The 18,051-nt window shown below is 46.9% G+C and overlaps 1 protein-coding gene across 2 annotated transcripts; it reads right to left on the bottom strand.

Annotated features, from left to right (window-relative positions):
- Window positions 1–7,265: 7,265 nt before the first annotated feature.
- GDF5 (growth differentiation factor 5) lies at window positions 7,266–13,386 on the bottom strand. Of its 2 annotated transcripts, none has more exons than XM_053890316.1 (2): window positions 12,551–13,386; window positions 7,266–9,734 (listed from the first exon to the last, which is right to left on the bottom strand). In XM_053890316.1, exons 1-2 carry the CDS (start codon window positions 12,933–12,935, stop codon window positions 8,860–8,862), a joined length of 1,260 nt encoding a protein of 419 aa, XP_053746291.1. In that variant the 5' UTR covers window positions 12,936–13,386; the 3' UTR covers window positions 7,266–8,859. The 2 variants fall into 2 exon arrangements, with proteins under 2 accessions (XP_053746291.1, XP_019314231.1); XM_019458686.2 differs by having other exon boundaries at window positions 7,271–9,734; window positions 12,311–13,383.
- Window positions 13,387–18,051: the final 4,665 nt, after the last annotated feature.

The raw sequence follows: 18,051 nt of genomic DNA, 5'->3' as shown, positions 1-18,051 counted from the left end.
CACACACAGGGTATAGAATAATGACAAGCACCCTCCCAGAGAAGGAAAGCTACAGGGGAAATAATATTCAAAGAGGAAGGCCAAGTTTCAGTTAGGACAGAAAGTAGAAGGAACTTTCTGGGAACAGGCTGAGGGTATGGACAAGTTTATCTAACTTGGAACCCATGGAGATTGCAGGGTTCCATAAGGCCCTTCACAGCACTCCACCCCCTGCTCCTTGGTCTCAACTCCCCAGGGCTGCTTAGCTGCTTTCCACTGCCAGCGCTTGCCAGCAACTTGCATCCTAAACCCTCGGGCTGAAGCCTCAGCAATCTCCATTGTTCTGCCAAAGCTCCCTCTCCCTCTCTATGTTTCATCTTCCTCTGTACTGCTTCCACCCCTCAGGATCCCCATGATTGCCCTTAGAGGCTCCACATTGAAGTTCAGACATTTGAGGCACCTCGGTGGCTCAATTGGTTAAGCATCTGACTGTTGATTTCGGCTCAGGTCATAATCTCACAGTTCTGCCGTGACAGCACTGGGCCTGCTTGGGATTCTGTCTCTCCCTCTCTCTCTGTCTCTGCTCCTCCCCCACTGGTGTGTATGTGCTCTCTCACTCACTCTCTCTCTCAAAATAAACATTTAAAAAATAATAAAAGAAAAAAGAAAAGAAAAGAAGAGAAAAGAAAATAGAAATAAAAACATTCATGCCACTCTCACAATTGTATTCCACAAAAAAAAATTTACTCATTGGTTTTATGGACAGTGCAAAGAACTATGGGGCACCCGGGTGACTCAGTCAGTTAAGCAACCAACTTCTGATTTCAGCTCGGGTCATGATCGCATGGTTCATGAGTTCAAGCCCTCAAGCCCCACGTTGTGCTCCATGCTGACAGTGTGGAACCTGCTTGGGATTCTCTCTCTCCCTCTCTCTCTGCCCCTCCCCCACTGACATATGGGCACTGTCACACACACACTCTCTCTCTCTTTCTCTCTCAAAATAAATAGTTTAATTTTAAAAAAAAGAAAATACAAGGAACTAGAACTTGGCCCTTGCCCTCAAGGATATTATAGTTGGGGGAGGGGTGTAATACATATTTGCAATTTAATTTTTTTTTAACATTTTATTTATTTTTGAGACAGAGAGAGACAGAGCATGAACAGGGGAGGGTCAGAGAGAGAGGGAGACACAGAATCCGAAACAGGCTCCAGGCTCTGAGCTGTCAGCACAGAGCCCGACGCGGGGCTCGAACTCACGGACCGCGAGATCACGACCTGAGCTGAAGTCGGATGCTTAACCGACTGAGCCACCCAGGCGCCCCTACATATTTGCAATTTAAAAAAAAACAACGCAAAAGAATGAAGTTGGACTCCTATCCCACACCATATGGAAAGTTAACTCAAAATGGATCATAGACCTAAATGTAAAAGCTAAACTATAAAACTCTTAGAAAATACAACATTAAAGTAAATTTTCGTGATCTTGTGCTCAATAAAACCTTCTCAAATACAGTATCAAAAACATGGATAACAAAAGAAAAATAAATTGGACTGCATAAAAATTTTAAATTTTGTGTTACAAAATACCATCAAGAGGGGCGCCTGGGTGGCTCAGTCAGTTAAGCGTCCGACTTCGGCTCAGGTCATGATCTCATAGCCCGTGAGTTCGAGCCCCGCCTCGGGCTCTGTGCTGACAGCTCAGAGCCTGGAGCCTGTTTCGGATTCTGTGTCTCCCTCTCTCTCTGACCCTCCTCTGTTCATGCTCTGTCTCTGTCTCAAAAATAAATAAATGTTAAAAAAAAAAAAAAAAAAAAAAAAAAAAAATATATATATATATATATATATATATATATATATATATAAAATACCATCAAGAAAGTAAAGGGGCACCTGGGTGGCTCAATCAGTTAAGCCTCTGACTCTTGATTTCAGCTTCGGTCATGATCTCATGATTCGTGAATTAGAGCCCTGCTTAGGCTTCACACTATCAGCATGGAGCCTGCTTGGGATTCTCTCTCTCTGCCCCTCCCCAACAGCCACGCTCGCACACACACACTCTGTCTCTGAAAATAAAAAATAAACTTTAAAAAAAAACGAAGAGGGGCACCTGGGTGGCTCTGTTGGTTAAGCGTTTGGCTCAGGTCATGATCTCCCAGTTTGTGAGTTTGAGCCCCACATTGAGCTTCTCTCAAGCTTGCTTGGGATACTCTCTCTCTCCCTCTCTCTATCTCTCTCTGTCTCTCTCTGTCTCTCTCTTTCTCTGTCTCTGCCTCTCCCCCATTTGTGCTCTCTATCAAAATAACTTTTTTTTAAGTTTATTTATTTGAGAGAGAGAGAGAGAAAGAGAGGGAGAAAAGCAGAAAGAGAGGGAGAGAGAGACTCCTAAGCAGACTCCAAACCATCAGTACAGAGTCTGATGTGGGGCTTGAACTCATGAACCACCATGAGATCATGACCTGAGACAAAACCAAGAGTCAGACGCTTAACCAACTGAGGTGCCCCAATAAATAAACTTTAAAAAAAAAAAAAGAAAAAAGAAAGTAAAAAGATACAGAATGGGAGAAAATATTTGCAAATCAAATATCAGATAAGGGATTTGTACCTAGAATATATAAAGAACTCTACAACTCGATAAAAAATAAATAAACACTCAATTAAAAATGGGCAAAGGATTTGAATGGACATTTCTCCAAAGAAGGTATACAAATGGTCAATAAGCTAATGAAAAGATGATCATCAGCAGTCATTAGGGAAATATAAACAATATACATACACATACACACACACACACACACACACACACACACATGCAATGAGATATCACTTCTCATATCCACTAGATGCCTTATAACCAAGCAGACATATAATACAAATTGCTAGCAAGGATGTGGAAAAACTTGATCCCTCGTACATTACTGATGGAAACGTAAAATGGTACAGCTGTTCTGGAAAAGTCTGGTTGGCTGTTCTTTGGAATGAAAACACAGAATTACCATATAAGCCACTAATTCAATTCCTAGGTCAAAATTAAAACATATGTCCACACAAAAACTTGTACATGAATGTTCATCACTGCATTATTCATAATAGCCAAAAACTGGAAACAACCTAAATATTCATTAACTGATGAATAGATAAATAAAATGTGGCATATTCAGAAAATGGATTGTTATTCAGCAATAAAAAGGAATGAAATACTGATAAGTGCTACAATATGGATGACCCTGGAAAACATGCTAAATGAAAAAGTCAATCACAAGAGGCTACATATTATATGATTATAGTTCCATTTTTATGAAGTGTCCAGCCACCCACTCCCATGGACGATTCCTGGACTTTATCACTGGAATCATTTTAATTCTGAAATTTTTAATTTATGCCATTCTGTGTTCTCACCATCCTATTCTTTCAGTTTTCAGTTATTACTGCCAATAAACTGTCATTTTACCCCAATGAGACCTCCAGGCTTTATCTTCTTTCTTTATAATCTGTCAACCTTCTCCTCTCTATACTTCTATCTAGCTCAGACCCTATGGTCTATCACTTTAATTGTTCTCTTATCAATATCGACTCCCTTGCTCAAACATCCTTCTATCCTGTTCATCTAGAAAGACTCCAACCCTGTAATTGTTCATTTATTCCATGCCTGCATCCAAATTATTGACTACTATTGAAGAAAATCATGCAAAGGGCTTATTAGTACCACCAAATATGGTATCCAACCTCTGTTATGTTCAACTAGGCTTGCTATCTCCAGAACTGCTATTTATAACTATATTAGTTTCCTGGGGCTACCATGGCAACAATAACAACAACAACAACAACAACAACAACAACAACAACAACACAAACCAGGTGGTTTAAAACAATGGAAACGTATTGTTTCACAGTTCTGGAGCCTGGAAATCCAAAATCAAGGTATTGGCAAGACCATGCTCTATCTGAAGGCTCTAGGGGAGGATCTCTCCTTGGTTTTTCCTAGCTTCTGGCAATTGCCTGCAATCCTTGATGTTTCTTAGTTTACAGTTGCATAACTCCAATCTCTTCATCTGTCATCACATGATCTTCTCCCTATCTGTCAGTCTCTGTGTCTCTTCTCTTCTAAGAACTCCAGTCATATTGGGCCCAGCCTAACGACCTCACCTTAACTTGATTACAACTGCAAAGACCCTTTTGCCAAATAAGGTCATAGTCACAAGTATGAGGGTTAGGGCTTTAACATACCTTTTTGAACGATACAATTAAACCCATAATAGGAAACTTTTCTACATTCTACATTCTTCAAACCTTGACTCTGACCTCTCTGAACAGATGGCCTGATCTCTTATTTCACAGAGAAAATAGAAATTAGAAGCCATCAGGGGCACCTGGGTGGCTCAGTCAGTTGAGCGTCTGACTTTGGCTCAGGTCATGATCTCATAGTCTGTGAGTTTGAGCCCCACATCGGACTCTGTGCTGACAGCCCAGAGCCTAGAGCCTGCTTCAGATTCTGTCTCTCTGCCCCTTCCCCGCTTGTGCTCTGTCTCTGTCTCTGTCTCTTTCTTTCTCAAAAATAAATAAACATTTAAAAATTAAAAAAAAAAGAAATTAGAAGCCATCAGAATGAAACTTGACTTCCCACCACACAACCAACAAACCTGCTTTTATCCTGTGCATGTATCCTTTCTTCCTTTTATCATTTCATGAAAGAATTCTGCCTTTCCTATTTAAAGTTAATGTCTTAAGAGTTCTTAAAACCTGACATGTCCAAAACTGACCTCATCATCTTCCTCTCAAAATCTGTTCCTCCTTCTGTGTTCTTTTTTGTTGTTGTTATATGGCACACCTTCTACCCAGTTGCCCAAGCAAAACAACCATAGGATTCATCCTTGACTTTGCTTCTCCCTTACTCTCTCCATCCCGACACTTCCCAAGTCCTGCCTCACAGAGCAGAACCAAAACTTCCTTGGGTTTGTATATTACATGTTTATTAATGAAGCCCACACTTATATTTTCACTGAAGCATCCACATTATATTCAGTTGATTCAACTCCGTTCAGAGCTACCTGTAACACTATCTCTTTCCCATCTGAAGTTGTGAAATCACATTTTTTTTTTTTTACATCCTGTACTTGTATGCTGGGTTTCATGCATTCTGATGGGTAATTTTATATGTTTACATTATATATATTAATAAATACACAAATATTAAATAATTTTAATTCTCATTTTATTTCATCTCCTTTGATTCAGCCTATTATGTTATCACCCTAGCATCCTTCAAGATCTTTATTTTCTCTTTCATTCTTGCATGGAACTTGAGGACATGGTCATGGAAAGATAAGAGAATCCAGATAAAGTGCTAAGCACAGTACCTGGCACATAATAAGCCCTTGATAAACATTTACAGTTGTGGTTGTTATTATTATCCCAACGCTCAGCACAGCATCTGGGTCATAGTAGACCCTCAATAAATATTTACTCATTAAGGAATGAATGAATGGATCAAAGGTTGATGGAATGAATAAATAACCCCTCTCCCAAATCCCAAGCCCATTAAATTTGATATTATTATCCCTCTTTTACAGACAGAGAGATCAAGAGAGGGTCAGCCGGCAAGTGTTAAAACTGGAACTGAAACCCAGATCCACTCGACTCCCAAGCGTATGTGACTAAGACTTTCTTACTCTGTTTCCTTATGTGTGTATACAGATGCAAAGAACTAGTTGTGGAGTCAAAATGAAGTCTGAGAGCCTTCCCAAAGTTGTGTGTTCCAAGCCCTAGAAAAGCAGATTCTCCTGCTTATGGGCCTGGGACATAGAGAGGTGGAAAGGACTAAGAGGTGGCATCAGAGCACTAGGAGCCTCACCTCTTTCCACCCCTATGGGCCTCTCATCTTTCCTGCCCTAACCTATATGCTTAGCTATTTCTCCCCAGAAACTAACATACCGTGTGCCTCCAAGGAGAAGCTTTTAGGAACAGGAAGGTAAGCTCTAGGCAGGTAATTTGACTACTTGCCAGGACTGGAGTCAGTGGAATTGGGGGGTCAGAGAAGTAGCAAGAATGGTACAAAGAATACTGAGACATGCAGGAGGCCTGCAGTCGCCTCTCTGGGTTTCAGCTTCCTCGTCTATAAAAATGGAGAGTAATAGTCCTTGCCCTGCTTGCTTCACAGGACTGTTGGAGGCACAATAATGATAACAGTTAATATTTATCGAGTGCTACCTCTGTGCTGGCCATTGTGTTGAGTGTCCTTCATATCCTCCCCAGTTAGCCTTATGAAATAGGCATATTGTCTACCCCTTCCCCCTCTCCCACCCTCCCCCCCACCCCGACAAATGAGGAAACCAAGGTTCATGGAATTAAGTTACTTGCCCAAGGCCTCTAACTCTAAGTGACAGATCTGAAATTTGAAACTGGGCTGCCTTTTGAGCCCTTCAGAGCCGTGAGCATGTTTGTGAACCTCAGCTGAGAGCCTGTTTGTGAACCCTGAAGAATGATACAAACCTTGTGCCCTTCTGCACAGAAGTGTCCTATACAAGTATGCAACTTGTTCTGACTGGCACTGGAGGTGGATGCCTGGTGAAAATAATTGTCCAAAGAGGGAGCTGATGGGATGGCTAGCATGGAAGGGCTTGTACCCCACACTGATCTGATTGGATCCCCATAGTCTGGGGAGGAAAGGGGGAGGGTACACAGTCTGAGTGGCTCTTTTGTGAAAGCAAGTTCTAGAGCAGGTTGAGGTGGGAAAGGAAGCTCCTAGGTACCAAGCCAGACCACAACAGTCGATTCAGTGCCCGGGCCTTCAGCAGGAAGAACACAGAGGCTGAGATGACAGGAAGCTCTCTGACAGGGCTCAGGCAGGGTGCCACTCCAGTCTGTCAGACTTTCCAAGAAAGTAGGGACACACAGCCCAGAAAATCAGTGCGTGTAGGAGCCAGCCCCACCTGTGACCCCTCCGTCCTCTGCCTCTCTGCCCTTGGTTTTCCAGCCACCCTGCTTCTACACTGCTCTCCCTGTGTCCACAACCTACGGGTTGGCCTCCCCGGCACTGCCTCCAGGCTCACTCTCCTCTTTCACACCAGAACTCTGTCTGCTGTGGCAGCTCCTTTGTTTACTGCCAGAGCTCGAAGGCCTGCCACCAGCCAAACACAACGAAGCCTGGCCAGGGAGGGCTAGGTTCCAGGTTCAAACCGGCCCCTCAGGGACAGGTAATGGCCTCCAAGCCAGGGAGGCAGCTCAAAGGTAGGCTGCCCCCTGCACCGGGCTCTTGTTTCAGGTCCTGACAACACAGGTTTTGGGCCTAGAGGGAAGGGACACAAGATCTGCCCATAGCTGGGCAGGAATCCTTACTGTTGAAACAGCTTTGGCTAGGAGCCCTGGGAATCAAAGACCCAGCTGGAGAGAGATGGGGAAAATGTTGGGGCCCCCTGGGTGGGAAGGGGAGGCCTAGACTCCCTTCTCTTAGTCTTCCCTCTCTTTGGCCAGGCAGAGCCTGGTCCTAAGCCCTTAGAAAGAGGACTTAGGTGCCCAAATTCCCCTACCAGAGGGCTGTGTTCCCCTCCCAAGCATTCATGCCTCATGCCCCCAACTAAGAATTCTAGTGGATACAGAGAAGTGGGCATTTACTCTGGGCCAAGCCCCAAGCAGGAAACGTCAGGATGTGTCTGGCGTTGGTCTGCCTAAAGTTAGTGGGGAGGTTGCTTATCAAATGTATAATTATGTACTTGTATAACATAAAATGTAAAGGGAAGGACTCCAGCTCTGTTTCTGGAGCTGGGGTGATGGGTAGTAAGTGATGGATGAGCGGGGAGGAGTGATAAAGGTGCTAAGCTGGAGGGTAGTGGAGCTACAGAAGATCATTCAAGAAACAGTGGTCAGTGGCAAAAAGAAGATGCCTCAACAGGGGAGGAGATCTCTGGCAGCCCATGTTCCCCACGGAAAGGTAGAGGGCCCTCTAAATGGTGGCCAGTGGATTCTGTGAGTATATGGGGAGGGGGGCAGGTAGTGAATGAGGTGGGGATGATGTTAGAGGAAATGAAACCCCCAATTTCCCTCCCATGTAGGGTTCCATTTAGGAGACAATAAGCTTGATTGAGGAATGTCAAAAAGAAAACCTAAGTCTGTTGCCAGACCCCAGAGAAGCAGATGGAGATCCAGACCAAAAGGCCTTTGGAAGGAACGGGAGTGGGGTTAGAGGTAGCATTGGCCCTACTCAGCTTGTACTGTCTGTCCTGATTTGCTTCAGGCAACCCACCTCCCCTCCGTGGGTCAGTCATGCTTTGAAGAGGTCCCTGGGTCCCCTGGAGTAAACAAGAAATTTGCCACCGTTTTAGTAACAGTTTTGCTTTTTATCTCATCAATGTACATTTTAATCTAACAGTCTAACAGCCTCACACTCCTCACCCCTGCCCGAGCCCTCTCCCCGTCTTGCCCACCCCTGCCCAATCAGCATCTCATCTGCCCCAGGGGCAGAAAGTCACCAGGCACAATGGTGATTCAAGGCGGGGATGGCAGGTGTGGCTTTCCCGAGAGGAGCCCTCCCTGGAGAGTCCAGAAGCCAACAAGGCCCAAGTAAGGAGAAGTTGTGGGCTGGGTCTCAGGGAAAACAAGATCTCCTGGGTCTCAGTCCCATTCAGTCTGTCTCCCTGGGTCTGTCCCGGCAGTCAGAGCAGCAGAAGGGCAGAAATCCTCAGACAAGGGGACTTGTGGCTAGAAAGGAATCTCTAACCCAGTCCCACTCAGAGAGTAAGAGCAAGGCTGTCGGAATCCCCTTTCGTGCAGGCTGTATAGACGTCCCGGCTGTATTTTCCCGACTTCTCTGATTCTGGGAGTGCAGGGAGGGGCTCTTGTGACCAGCATCCTGGATGTGCCAGCCAGGAAGACAGAAGGCTAGTGCTGCTACCTGCAGCCACAAGACTCCACAACCATGTCCTCATACTGCTTATAGACCACGTTGTTGGCAGAGTCAATGAAGAGGATGCTGATGGGACTCAGTCGTGTGGGCACACAGCAGGTCGGTGGCGTGGACTCAGGGTCCATGGAGTTCATCAGGGTCTGGATGACTGCATGGTTCGTGGGCTCCAGATGGGAGCGCAAGGGGAACTCACATAGCCCTTCACAGTGGAAGGCCTCATACTCAAGGGGCGCGATGATCCAGTCATCCCAGCCCATGTCCTTGAAGTTGACATGCAGTGCCTTCCGACTGCAGCGGGCCTTGGGGTTCTTGCTGGGCCGTTTGCCCTGGCCCGTGGCCAGTGGGGCCCGCCTTTTTCGCCGCTGGCTGAACAGGTACTCATACACAGTCTTATCATCCTGGCCGGAGCGGGCCTTAATCTCATTAAAGAACAGGTCCCGTTTCTTGGTGCGGCCAAACACCAGGAACAGGGCCTTCTCGTGGACCTGCCTGGCAGCCCGGTCGAAGCCCAGGCCACGGAGGTCCATGGCCCGGCCCCGTTCCCAGGCCTCCAGCTCCAGGCACAGCTGGGCTGAGTTCTTAAAGTTTCGGAAGAGCTTCCAGATGTCGAACACCTCCCAGCCAGATCCGTCCAGGCCTGGCACGGAGCGCACATCCAGCAAGGCTGCCGGCTGCCGGCCGCTGGGGCAGCTGGACAGCTTCAGCTGGGCAGCCCGCCTGATGCCGGGGGCCACTGGCTTGGCCGCGTCTGAGGGCTTCTTCCGCAAGATCCGCAGCTCGGCCCCTAGCAGCCCATCCTTCTCCAGGGCACTAATGTCAAACACGTACCTCTGCTTTCTGACCACAGGACCTCGGTCATCTAGAGAGAACACCCAGAAGTCATTCCCTGCAACCTCACCAAGGGAGCCAGTCACCTCGAGGCCTCAGGGAAGGGCCACAGCTCTCTCCCCTCTGGAGATAGCTTTCTTTGACCTCTCCCCGACTCTGACAGAGGCCAAGACCCAAACCGCGAGAGGCTTTTTCAAAATAAGGGAGCTTCTGAAACAGCCTACCAAAATAAACAAGGGTTGTTCATCTGTAACTGTGGCTGTGGTGATTTGAAAGATTCTGGGTGTTTGTGTCAAAGACAATGCGTATCAGAGATGCCTCTAGCTGTCCCTCTCCCATCTATTATTTTATATGATATCTCATTGGAGAGATAGGTGGGGTGGGTATTATAATTAGCCCTATTTTCCAGAGAAGGAACCTGAGGCTCAGAGAAATTAGGTGACTTGCCCAAGATCACCCAGCTAGGAAAAAGCAGAGCTGGAACTCTAGAACTTTTTTTTTCTTAATGCTTATTTTTATTTTTGAGAGACAGAGAGACAGAGCATGAGCAGGGGAGGGCAGAGAAAGAGGGAAACACAGAATCTAAAGCAGGCTCCAGGCTCCAGTCTCCGAGCTGTCAGCACAGAGCCTGATGCAGGGCTTGAACTCATGAACTGTGAGATCATGACCTGAGCTGAAGTCGGACGCTTAACCGACTGAGCCACCCGGGTGCCCCTAGTCTAGAACTTTTTATACTGAATCCTGAACTGCTTCCACTATACCTTAAAGAAGATCTTGGTGTTCTCATTTTACAGATGAGGCACAGAGAGGGAAAAGTGACTTGTGTAAATTTGCAGGTAGTTAATGATAAAGTTACAATCCAATTTCCCTTGCTTCCTAGTCCAATGATTTTGGTGTGTACATGTCTTACCACGCTGGGTATATGAGCATGTGTGTAAGTGACAGTTTGTGCATGTGTGTGTGTGTGTGTGTGTGTATGATTGGGTTTATATGTGAATATGAAAGGTAAAGTATACGTGAGTGACATGTGCACGTGATTGTGCTTGCATATATATGTGTATCTGTAAGAAGGTTCCGTGTGTACGTGTAAGAAGGTGTGTGTTCACATGCATACATGTGTGTGTGATTCAGCATATATGTATAAACATACGGCTGTGTACGAGAAACTCTGCCGTGTGTCTGAATCAGCATACTCTCTTTCCTAAATACCAATTTGCCATTGGGAAGCATTCATACATTGCTCTAGAAGGTGACTAATTAGGCCTTTAAACTCCCCATCTCCCCCTCTGCAAGTTCCCTTAGAGCTGGGGGGCACAAGGACTTATTTTATGAGCCCCCAAGGGGTCACAGCTTTCCCCGGCTGGGCAGGCGGCCAGGCCACCTCCCCCACCCCAGCCAGACCTGCTGCCTCCTGCTTCCTCCCACCCTGTCATTCCCCCACTGGCCCGGCCGGCTGGCTCTAATGAGGAGCCTCTCCCAATATCTGACCCCTCCCCCACCCTGCCAGCAAAGTCTTAAGACTCACAGAACCAGAGCATATGAACTGCAAGCAACCATGGCAATAAGTAATCCATCTCTCTTTTCACACTTACAGAGAAACTGAGGCCCTGAGAGGGGAAGGGACTTGCTGAGATCACACAGCAAGTAGAGAGGGAAACGCCAAAACAGTAATGCTAACCAAGCATAAGGAGAAGTGAAGGGAACAGATACCCTCCTGGGCTGATGATAAAAATGATGTGTTTAGGACAGGACACAAAGTGTTCATATTTGAATGGCTCTCAGAAATCACCCAGTCTTGGGGTGCCTGAGTGGCTCAGACGGTTAAGCATCCAACTCTCGGTTTCAGCTCAGAGGGTCATGATCTCACGGTTTGTGAGTTCGAGCCCCGCATCAGGCTCTGCACTAGCCGTGCAGAGCCTGCTTGGGATTCTCTCTCTCACCTTTTCTCTCTGCTCCCCACCCCCTGTAAATAAACTTTAAAAAAAAAAAAAAAGAAAGGAAGAAATCACCCAGTCCAATACCCATATAGTTGTGCAGATGGGGAAACTGAGACACCAAAGAGAAAAGGGACTCCCTCAAGGTCACATTGTGAGTTAAGACCCTAAGTCTGTTGCACCCCCCACATCATACATTTAAATGTCGTTCCATGACTCCCAGATGCCTCATTTGCTGTCTTCACCTATCCTGCCTCCTCTGCCCCCTAGCTTGAAGGCAGATTTGCTGAACCACGGGTTTCTAGAGATTAATCTCTCTCTCTGCCATCTGAGAAAACCTACAAACCTCTGGAGACTGGAAAGTCTGGCTAGCCCACATAGGAACAGAGCATGGCCTGGTAAGAGTCTTAGAGTGTGGTCCCTGACTCTGCCACCAACTGGCAGTTCTTGTCCCCTCTCTGGGCTTCAGTAACCCCCTCTGCACCTTGCAGGGATTGGCTCTGACTTGCCAGCAGCCTCAGACCCGGTACGTGGGGGGTCAGTTCCAGATACTACCCCAGGCCGATGCATGTGCTATCTCCCACCGGTGCAGTGTCAGGGCTCTGAAAGGCCCCTCCACGCATGCAGATGCCCCTCCCTCTCAGCCGTGCCCCTGCCCCCCCCACCCCCTCACCTTGCCCTTTGTCAATAAAGCTGGTGATGGTGTTGGCCAGGCCAGCCTCCAACTTCACGCTGCTGTTGCCTCCCTTTCTGTCAGCATCGGACAGCGTCCTGTACAGCGAGAGCATGTACTCGTGGGGTGTGATGGGGGGCGGGCGGAACGGCTCCTTGGGCTCTTGAGGGGGCCCAGTCTCCCTGGCCTTCTTCAGCAGGAAGGGGCTGGGGACAGATCCTGCCTTTGGGGGTGACTTACCCCCAGGAAGCTGTCCTTTTGGGGTCACAGTCCGCGTTGCAGCCTGCCTTGTCTGGGAAGGGTGTCCTGGCTTGGGTTCAGGGCCACCCGATCTGGGGGGCAGCTTTTTGGGTTCATCCTTCTTGGGCTGTGTCAGGCCTGCTGTCTGCCCGGTGCCTCCCTTTGCCCTGGCATTGGTGGCCCCCCCACCATAGCTGTGACCCCCTGGCCTAAAGATGCTCCGGGCCAGAGGGGGCCTCTCCTTGGCTTCTGCTTTGGCCAATCCTGGCCTGGCCCCCTGGGGTCTCTGGCCCAAGTCAGGGGCACCCAACACAGTGCAGATGAATTCCAGGTCCAGCCAAGCCAGGTGCCAAAGCAAGAAAGTGAGGAGTTTGGGGAGTCTCATCCTCTGGCCAGCCGCTGAATGACACCAAAGAGAACGGCGGCAGGAGCGAAGGTGCCTCTGGTTTGGCAGGAAAAACCATGAAAGGAGTGGACCCTCAAAAGCAGCGGCAGCAGCAGTAGCAGCAGAAGGAAAGGCTTTCTCCTCAGTCTGAGACTCTTTAAGTCTGCCGGGTGTGTGTTTGTATCCAATCCCATAGTGGAAATGCTCTCGTATCCAGACGTGCACCGTCTCCAGTCAGCAGCTGAAAATAACTCGTTCTTGAAAGGAGAAAGCCGACCGCCCCCTTTCTCCTGCACAACTGACTGAGGGCTTGAAGGAGGCTTGTATAAGGCTGAGGGATTTTTCCAAGAAGGAAGAATGGCGTAATGCTGCCTGTGTGCTCCAGTTTTTTTTTTTTTTTTTTTTAAGTTTTGAATCCTTTCCAGTGAAAATACTTCACACACACACACACACACACACACACACACACATACGCCTGCAGGTGCTCAGAAAAATCTTTTACAAACCTGAACTCAGGAATTGGAAACGGAATTCCAACCCAAACCAATTTAATTACTCTCTGATGTCATGCTGTCTAAACTCATTTAAGTGCGATATATTTATGTGAAAAAAATCACCGCTGCCCTTTCGAGGCCATGGCTCACGGGGGCTCTTGGCACAGAGCCCCGCAGCAGGGCTCTAGGCTTAGGGGGCCTCTCAGTCTGTGGAGCAGACTCAGGGGTCTTCACCTCCACCTCACGGGGCAGCCCACCCCACCTTCCTGAGGAGAGATACTGAGGAATGAGCTCAAGATCTTAAGCCCCAGAAGCATGGGGAGTGTGGGTTTTCAGTTAAGTCCTTGGGGTGTTTTAAAGCAGCTTCAACCCCTGCGTCTAGTCTGGGGCCTTATTTGTTGGGGGGGGGGGGCAGCACAGATGGCAGCATTTACCCACAGTTGCTTTTATTTTAATAAACTTGTGGTGACCCAGAGACAGAAAAATATCTGTACCTACTACACCCCTCCCCCCAAGTGCCATTGACAGAGCTCAGATGATTTCTTCAGGCTTCAGGGGGGACTGCTACCCCTGAGCCCACTCCTTCGATGGAAGCAGGTCCAGAGTGTACCTCACTACTACCCCAGCAAAGACAGACTCTGAGTTCTGTTGGAAAGAACTGGGGCAGTCGAGAGGTGGCAGCTTCAGCCTGGGGCAGCAGCGACCCCTGCAGGACACTGGAAAAATTATTTCCCGCATGATGTTTTTTTGGTAGCTCTGGGAGAAGTCTGAATTCCAGCCGGACTCATGGGGGAGAGCTGTTCCCTTCACCTGAAATATCAACTCCCACAACTGAAGGAGGTCCTCCTCAATCTGAAAGCTTCAGCTGAAAATTCACCTCCTCGGGGAAGCCTTCCCTGATCCCCAGACAGAGCCAACTACCCCTTCCTGTATGTTTCTCTATAACACTTTGTCACACTGTAAGAAGCAGTGTAGAAGTAGTAATCAGGAAAGCTTCTTTTTTTTTTTAAATCATTTTGAGAGAGACAGAGAGAGAGAGAGAATCCCAAGCAGGCTCCGTGCTGCCGGTGTGGAACCTGACTCCTGGCTCAATCTCACAAACCGTGAGACCACTACCTGAGTTGAAATCAAGAGTCAGATGCTTAACAGACTGACCCATCCAGAGGCCCCAGGAAATCCTCCTTCTTAATCTGAGATTTTTTGAGCCTGCCTAATGGAGATCTGTTTGACCGTAAGGTCACCCAGATTGGTTTCCCAGCACCACCTGGCACAGAGTAGAAGCACATGGAGTGTTTGATGAAGGAAAGATGAAACTGGGCTGGGTGTGCAGGTGCCCGACCAGCCTTTTCATGGTGATGCTCCCAGGTCCTCTATGATCTTCAGAGCACAGCAGCATGACTTGGCCATTTCAAGCTTCATGAGGTGGTCCTGGGTCAGAACACCCAGCAGAGCTCTACCTCCCCATCTCAGAAGGCCAAGGCACCATCACCCTTTTGCGGGAGCTTTCAGGAAGAGCTGGATTCATTACTATCCCTCTAATTACCCAGATTCACAACACTTCGCTCCCCCTTTGACTTGTCCCCATTTAAGCAGTTATCCTTAACACTCCTCCCTCCTCTCCATCCCCCAATTACCTCACTATCTCTGTTCTCCTCGCCGCCTGTCCTACTATAATTACCTGATAACTGGCTTCTAGGTCTCCAGGATATCTCTGTTCTAACTCTTCCCCTCTAAAACTTACCTGTTGAAAAGTGCCAGCTCATGTGCCCTCTCCTCCATGAAGCCTTCCCTCATCCACCAGAAAATACATGCTCCTGAATTGTCATCACACATTTTCTGTGCTCCTTTCTGCTTTGGTGGCTCAGAGGTTACCCAGTTCTGCCTCTGTCCCCTGTCTCGAACACAACTCATTTCTTCTACTCTATTTATGTACTTTTTGCACATTTCTTAAAGTTTATTTATTTATTTTGAGAGAGATAGAGAGAGCATGAGTGGGGTGAAGGGCAGAGAGAGAGGGAGAATCCCAAGCAGGCTCCCATGGCCAGCACAGAGCCCAACACGGGGCTTGAACTCATAAAACTGTGAGATCATGACTTGAGCCAAAATCAAGAGTCAGACACTTAACTGACTGAGATACCCAGGTGCCCATTTACTTTTTTCCTACTTTTAAAATCACAACTTAATTCCTTACAACTGTAATAACGTATTTAAATTTCTGTCTACCCCATTAGATTATGATTAGATTGTGCCATATTTATCTTTCACTTATTCCCAGTGCTGGGCGTAGTGTTCAGTACATAGCAGATTCTCAGTGTGTGTTATATAGATGAATAAATCTCCACTGGCCCTTATATACAAAAGCCATAATTTTCTACTTCCAGGTGTGGTTACTTGTGGACATATCACACCTTCCCTGCTGGACTCTGAGTTCCTTAGAGGGAGGGATTCTATCTTGCTACTTATTAGGCACTTTGTAAACTTGATTGAGTGAATAAATGAACGGATGAATGAATCAAACCACTAAGATGTCCCTGTACACAGTTTGATAAAGAGTAAGGGCCCTGGAGGCAAACACACCTGGTTTAGAATTCTGGTTCTGCAAAATGGCTTAGTGTGCTGTGCGATTTTTGGAAGCTTCCAAACCTCTCTGAAACTCTAAATGAGGATCATTACAGTACTTACCTCATAGGGTTTTTGTGGGGATACGATTAAATTAATCATAAAAAGTGATTAGCTTAGCACCTGACAAATAATAATAGCTAGTATTAATTGAGCAGGTACTCAAGTAAGCTAGACTCTAGGCTTTTTTTTTTTTTTTTTTTTAAAGTAGACTTCATGCCCAGTGCGGAGCCCAACACGGGGCTTGAACTCATGACCCTGAGATCAAGACCTGACCTGAGATCAAGAGTTGGTTGCTTAAACAACTGAGCCACCCAGGCACCCCTAGACTCTAGCCTTGGTATTTTTACCTTGTTTATCTTCACAATAATCCTGTGATGAAGGTGCTCCTGGTAGCCACATTTTGCAGATGAAGAAATTGAAGTTCAGGAGGGTTAAATTACTTTTTAAGCCTAATTCCTGCTTTGATACATTTTGTACCCAAGAATCCTAACCTGGCCTCTAGAAACACAAGAAATAAAAAGTGTTGGGGGCAATTCTGGTATTCTTGGCTTTCAGTCAAGGTCTCATCCAATGCACTGGGACTTTGGGGACATGGGGGAGTCCCAGAGCAGAGCTGGGACTTTGGGGACACGAAGGAGTCTCAGAGCAGGGGCTATTGTTTGAGGATCAGGGAACTCCAGAAATGGGGTGGGAGCAGGAAAAGGGGACTCTGAGCTTGCTGAGAAGGCTCTCTCCAGGGAGAAACCCAGGGGACCGACCTGGCTCTCACTATAAAGGTGACTAATCACTTCAGTCCCCTCTGGTAATTACAACCAGATGCTGCCGCTGGCAATGCTTCAGTCCCAACATGTTTAATTATTGGGACGCAGAGTCCCTTGGTCCCTCATGTCCCCCTACTTCCCCCACTCCTGTCAGCAATATTAATGTCAAACTCTAGGTAGAGGATGGGAGCCTTGGGAAGCCACTGGCATGGAAATAATCTGTACAGTCCCTTCTACCATGTAAAGCCTTTAACTTTTATATGTTTCCCCATCCATTATCTCATTGGCACTCCACAAAACATCATCTTAAAGTTGGCAGGCCAGAGTATTATCCCCATTTCACAGATGAGTAAGCAGTGAACTGAGTAATAATAATAATAGTAATAATAATCTTTACCTTTTTTTTCAGGCACTTAGCAATTTTCAAAGTGGTTTCACATTCATTATACTATCTGAACCTCCCAGCATCTCTCAGAGCCAGTCTAGCACAGCACAATGGCTAACAGCATAGCCTCCAGGACCAGACAACTCAGTTTGTTGTCCTGCCTTTGCCTCTAACCAATTGTGTGACCTTGGGGGAACCTGGGTGGCTCAGTCAGTTAAGCATCTGACTTCAGCTCAGGTCATGATCTCACAGTTCATGAGTTCGAGCCCTGCATCAGGCTCTGTGCTGACAGCTTGGAGCCTGGAGCCTGCTTCAGATTCTACGTCTCCCTCTCTCTCTGCCTCTTTCCTGTTCGTGCTTTGTCTCTCCCTCTCTCAAAAATAAATAAACATTTTTTAAAAAATTTAAAATTGTGTCACCTTGGATATTCATTCATTTATGTACCTAATTATTCAGCAACTATATATTGGGTGCCTATCGTGTGGTGGGTCCCACACCTGAGCACTGAATATCTAGCAGTGGACAAGACAACCAAGTCTGTGCTTGCATTCTGGTGGAAGAGACAAATAAGCAAACAAACACATAATTTCAGAGAATTCTAAGTGCTGTGAAGAAAGATTAAGCAGGATTAAAGGAATGTTTATTTTAGATAGGAATATCTCTTTGAGGGGGATGAAGTTTGAGTAGAGATCTGGATGTAGTGAGAGAATGAGCCATGCAAGGTCTGGGGGATGATCATTCCAGGCGGAAGGAACAGTGAATGCCAAGGTCCTGAGGCAGGAATGTGCTCCACAAATCTAGGAACCAAGAGAAGTTGGTGCTGCTGAAGCAGAGTGAACAAGGGGGAGAATGAT

Source organism: Panthera pardus, unplaced genomic scaffold (assembly GCF_024362965.1).
Source record: "Panthera pardus isolate Hobbes unplaced genomic scaffold, ASM2436296v1 HiC_scaffold_25, whole genome shotgun sequence".
NCBI classification, from domain to species: domain Eukaryota; kingdom Metazoa; phylum Chordata; class Mammalia; order Carnivora; family Felidae; genus Panthera; species Panthera pardus.
The sequence above is the reverse complement of the archived record's forward strand: the minus strand, read 5'-3'. Positions and strand labels throughout refer to the sequence as shown.

Excerpts from the sequence above, each read along its gene's own strand:
- GDF5 (XM_019458686.2), bottom strand. The coding sequence starts at position 12,935 with ATGAGACTCCCCAAACTCCTCACTTTCTTGCTTTGGCACCTGGCTTGG. Across the intron at positions 9,735-12,310 it reads CTTTATTGACAAAGGGCAAG|ATGACCGAGGTCCTGTGGTC; the intron begins GTGAGGGGGTGG and ends TGTTCTCTCTAG.